Source organism: Mesoplodon densirostris, chromosome 9 (assembly GCF_025265405.1).
Source record: "Mesoplodon densirostris isolate mMesDen1 chromosome 9, mMesDen1 primary haplotype, whole genome shotgun sequence".
In the NCBI taxonomy this organism is placed as follows: Eukaryota; Metazoa; Chordata; class Mammalia; order Artiodactyla; family Ziphiidae; genus Mesoplodon; species Mesoplodon densirostris.
In genome coordinates, this window is record NC_082669.1 from 107543541 (window position 1) to 107548196 (window position 4656).

Genomic DNA, 4656 nt, shown 5'->3' on the forward strand with positions numbered 1-4656 from the left:
ATGGCTGATGCCCAGGACAAAGCTCTGAGGATCGTGCTGGTCGGGAAGACTGGAAGTGGGAAAAGTGCCACAGGAAACACCATCCTCGGGAGAAACGCATTCACCTCTATGTCTTCTGCCCAGGCTGTTACCAAAATCTGTCAGAAAGAATCCCGGAAATGGGAGGGGAGAGACCTTCTCGTTGTTGACACCCCAGGGCTCTTTGACACCAAGGAGAGCCTGCACACCACCTGCATGGAAATCAGCCGCTGTGTCCTTGAATCCTGCCCTGGACCTCACGCCATCGTCTTGGTCGTGCAGCTGGGCCGCTACACGGAGGAAGAGCAGAAAACCGTGGCGTTGATCAAGGCTGTGTTTGGGGAAGCAGCCATGAAGCACATGATCGTCTTGTTCACTCGCAAAGAGGACCTGGAGGACCACAGCCTAGGCGACTTTTTGCGGGGCGCGGATGTAAAGCTGCGAAGCATCCTCAAGGAGTGTGGAGACCGCTGCTGTACCTTCAGTAACAAGAGTACAGACCAGGCTGCGAAGGAAGCTCAGGTGCGGGAGCTGGTGGAGCTGATAGAGAAGATGGTGCAGAACAACTACGGGGCTTACTTTTCCGACGCCATATACAAGGACACAGAGGAAAAGCTGAGAAAGCAGGAGGAAGTCTTGAAGAAAATCTACACTGATCAGTTACAAAAGGAAATTAAACTAGTAGAAAAGGACTATGCCCATAAACCACAGGAAGAAAAGGAGGAACAAATAAAATTGCTAATGAAGAAGCATGAGGAACGAATGAAAAATATAAGGGAAGACGCCAAGGAGAATTTATTTCAAGTTGTTTTCAAGGTGATTATAACTGTGCTTTTTAAAGTGTGGCACACGTTTTGGAAGTAGTGTAAATTTTATTTTTACTTCTCAATTTATTATAACGTGTTAATATGGTAGTTTGCATTTTCCAAAGAGGGCTGAAACCATATCTTCTTTCTGACTTCTTCTTACAATCTGACCTTGTTACTCTTTCTATTGAGTTGTGGGTCTATGTCCCCTGCCTTGAAATTGGATGGACTTTGTGACTGCTTTGATAAATTCTGGGTGGTTGAAGCAACACCATGTGACTTCCAAGGTTAGAAAGGGAAAATGCCTCCTTGCTGTCTCGGGGTGCTTGCCCTTGGAATTTGGCCACCATGTTGTGAGGAAGCCCAAGTCACCCACATGAAGAGGACTTGAAGTCACTGGCCCACTCCCCTGGCTGATATTTCAGCTGCCAGCCAGAAGCAGCTTGCCAGTCATGCAAGCGAGGTGACATCAAAGTGCATTCTCCAGTTGCCAACTGATGAAGCTGCAAAGAGCAAAGATGAGCCATCCCCACGGGGTCCTGCCCAAATTGCAGATTCATGAGAAAAATAAATGATTGTTGTTGTTTTAAACCACTACGTTTTGGGATGGTTTGCTACCCAGTGAGAACTAACCAGAATGAAATATCTTCCCAGCACATTCCCAACGACGCCCAGCTCGCAGCTGTCCTTCTACACAATGCCAGTGAATGTAAGAGGTTATGAAATTGACACAAGCAGGCAATGATCTATTTCAGAGAGTTCAAAGAGTCAATTTAGGAAAATTCAAATAAGAAACCCTGCATATGTTAAGTGTCAGCACCACTGGTAATGTGTCTTATTTCAATCCACATCTATGAGTACTTTGTTAGTGAAGCATCAGGCTTCTCTGGCGCCATTACTCTGTGGTTCATGGAGATGTGGACGTTGATAAATCCTCTTATTGTTTTTTTCTCTCTGTCTCTTTTTTTTTAAGGTACCATCCTAACTTAAAATGTCCCTGCTGTACCTTAGAAATCTCTTCTGTGCCAAATATTTTTCTTGCCTCTGCAGATCCACAGTTCACCCTTCTTTCACTCTAGCTTTTTGCCTGGGAGGCTGATCTATATGGACTACATCAGTGGGATCTCTTGCTCTCTGACTTCTGCTTCGTTTCTGCCAATGGGAAATCCAAGCAGGAGAGCTCTTGACGGTAGAAAAGCAAGGTCAGGGTATCTGTTTTCCTGCCTCTCTCCCTGCAGGGGCATCTCCCACTAGCTGCAACCCTAAGCCGAAGCTCATAACTCCTCCCCTGGAGGCTCTCTACCCAGCTCTCCTTCTGGGTTCCAGCTTTTGTTCACCCCTTAGGGTAAGGATGTAATTTCCTCACTGTTACTAGCCCTCTCCCTTGTCATTTCCAAACCCTGTATCCACAGCTTGTAGGAAGCCTCTTCACTAGGCTCTCCTCCAGCTACTTCATTATACTAAGCCGTCTGTTTTTTGCTGGAATCCTGATTGATACATCTTATGATACCTACTTCTTTTTCTCTTTCAGAGCATTCCCTGACTTTTGTTGTTGTTGTTGTTGTTTTTCAATTCCCTCTAGTGTTTTCTGCCAGCAGAAAAGTCTCTCCTGACTGTTGAAATCTCTGGGACAAGTTTACCCACATGGACTGTGACAGTGGCAGTGAGCAGATAAAAGGTTCCGTCTTGCTAAAATAATTGGAAAACTTCAAAGTTAGAGGGATAATTTTATATCATTTATAATGATGGCAGATAACCCAAACTCAAATTGTTGGAATTTTTACAGCTGTCCTTTGCTTTGCCTATGAACGTGACTGAGAGTATTTTACTGCACTGGTGAAATTTAGGGAGACAGGGATTCGAGATTAAGTCTGGATGAAGTAGGACCCCAAATACCTGCTCATTCTAAGGTTCATCACAAATATTATGAATGGAGTAAAGACAACATAGAAGAAAAGCCCATTGTGAGAAAACGTTCATAATACATGTTGTGACATACCACCGCTAGTCCAAACTGCTATTCCCGAGAACACAATTCTTATATTTAGAGGTAGTTCCTTGTGAGTGATTCATCAGTGCACTATTATCTCTAGAGAGTGAACTATTCATGCACTGTCCTGACATCTTTCATTTAAGAACCATTTAAATGATATTTTCTCTCAGTAACTTGCAGAAGCATTATTAATTCAATTAACTTGTGTGTATCTAGGCATATGTTAGGGCCTATGGAAGATGCAACTTATATTCCACTTTGGAAGGTAAGACATACCCAGAGGAGAAATGAGTAAATCAAATGAAAATCGACGTTATCTTCTCCCGTGTCAAAGGAATTCTTGCCCGCTCGATTATCTTCCCAATCCTTACATCCCAGTTTTCTCTGAAGGTGGTTCTGAGTTCTGAGGTCTCTGGAAATTCCAGCATTTTTTGTGGGCATTATTCCTATTGTTGAAATATGTCAGAGCCATGACCCATAACTGGGGAATTAAAGTAAGATTCATAGGAGACTTGAGGAAGAATTCAGGGCTTGAAATCTCCTGTGAAGGATGTATGGATGTGTCCATGTGGGTGCCTGGAATGATTAATCCTGCTTCTCTTCGGAAACAGGAAAGTTAGGGTCTGCAGATAAGACCATCGGGGTAGACTCAGGAGTGACAGTCCTCAATTAGGTTTGTGACAAACTGAGTAGCAGACGTCAAAGGGCGGGTCCAATGTAAACGTCCTACATTGAAATTTTGGACTGAAGGTTATGTGAGAGGCCTGGGGTGAATGTGGCAGGATATTAACATGAATGTGAATTTCAGCTGAGTCCTCAGTATTGCCAACACCCCCACATTCCAAACCCATACACTAGAAGATCTGGGCAGGACCTTCCAAGGAAGGAGCTAGAAACCAGTTAGGTGAGGTTTAGCTCTTCAACTAATTCAGTAGATATTTGAAGAGGTCAAGAGGAAAGGGCTTTTTAAAAGAGGACATTCTGATCATAAGGACAACAACCTTTAGGGCTGGTAAATTCTTGGGCTTCATCTCGAGAGTAATTGGCTCGCTGGTAAAGAGGGCGATCTATATGTAACCGTATGATTTAATAAGAGAGGCTCCACGGGGACTCCACTTGTGTGCCCCACCCAATAGGACGACGATTCCCTCTCACCTCCCAGCAAGTAAGGTGGCCCCTTGGGCTTGGATGCTGCCAGAGGACATGAGTGGTGTATGGTAAGAGATTCCTGGGAGGACATGCCCTGTGTCCTCTGGAGTTTAGCTTTGGAGCCGGGTGCTCCTGTGGGAAATATAATACGAAAGGACGTTACTATGTGCCAGAGGGTAAAGACCGAGGAGGCTGATTGGAAGCAACCATAACTTTCACTGACTGTGGGGCAAAAGTATGTGCCCCCCATAAGTCAAATGTGGGCCACACAGGAGGGAGCCTGCCAAAGGCAGCTTGAAGGGGACTTGCCCGGAAGTCCACCAGGGATCGCAACAGTGCCCAGAACTGGAGTCATTGTGAGAGCATCACCCCACGTAGAGGAGGAGAAGTGGACCTTGCATCTTAACCTTTCTGTCCTGTGAAGCGACCACAGCTACGTGTGACAGGTAAGACCAAAGGTGAACGTGATGAGGCAGGAAGGAGTTGTGGCCGAGGCAGCGAGGAAGTGCTGTGCACAGATGAATTTATAACAGCCATTCCTGTTGTTGTGAGAAGATTCTGAGAAATGGGTGAACCACAGACTCCCCTGGGTTGTGCAGTGATGTGTGTGAAAATCATCCTCTGGTCTCTTTACCATAGAATTTCTAGTAAAGTGGTACAGATATTTTACATGCATAAGAAGGGAGTGCT

The 4656-nt window shown here is 45.1% G+C and overlaps 1 protein-coding gene across 1 annotated transcript; it reads left to right on the forward strand.

Annotated features, from left to right (window-relative positions):
• On the forward strand, nt 1–882 carry GIMAP7 (GTPase, IMAP family member 7). The gene has a single exon (XM_060108826.1). It carries the CDS (start codon nt 1–3, stop codon nt 880–882), a length of 882 nt encoding a protein of 293 aa, XP_059964809.1.
• The last annotated feature ends 3774 nt before the right edge of the window (nt 883–4656 follow it).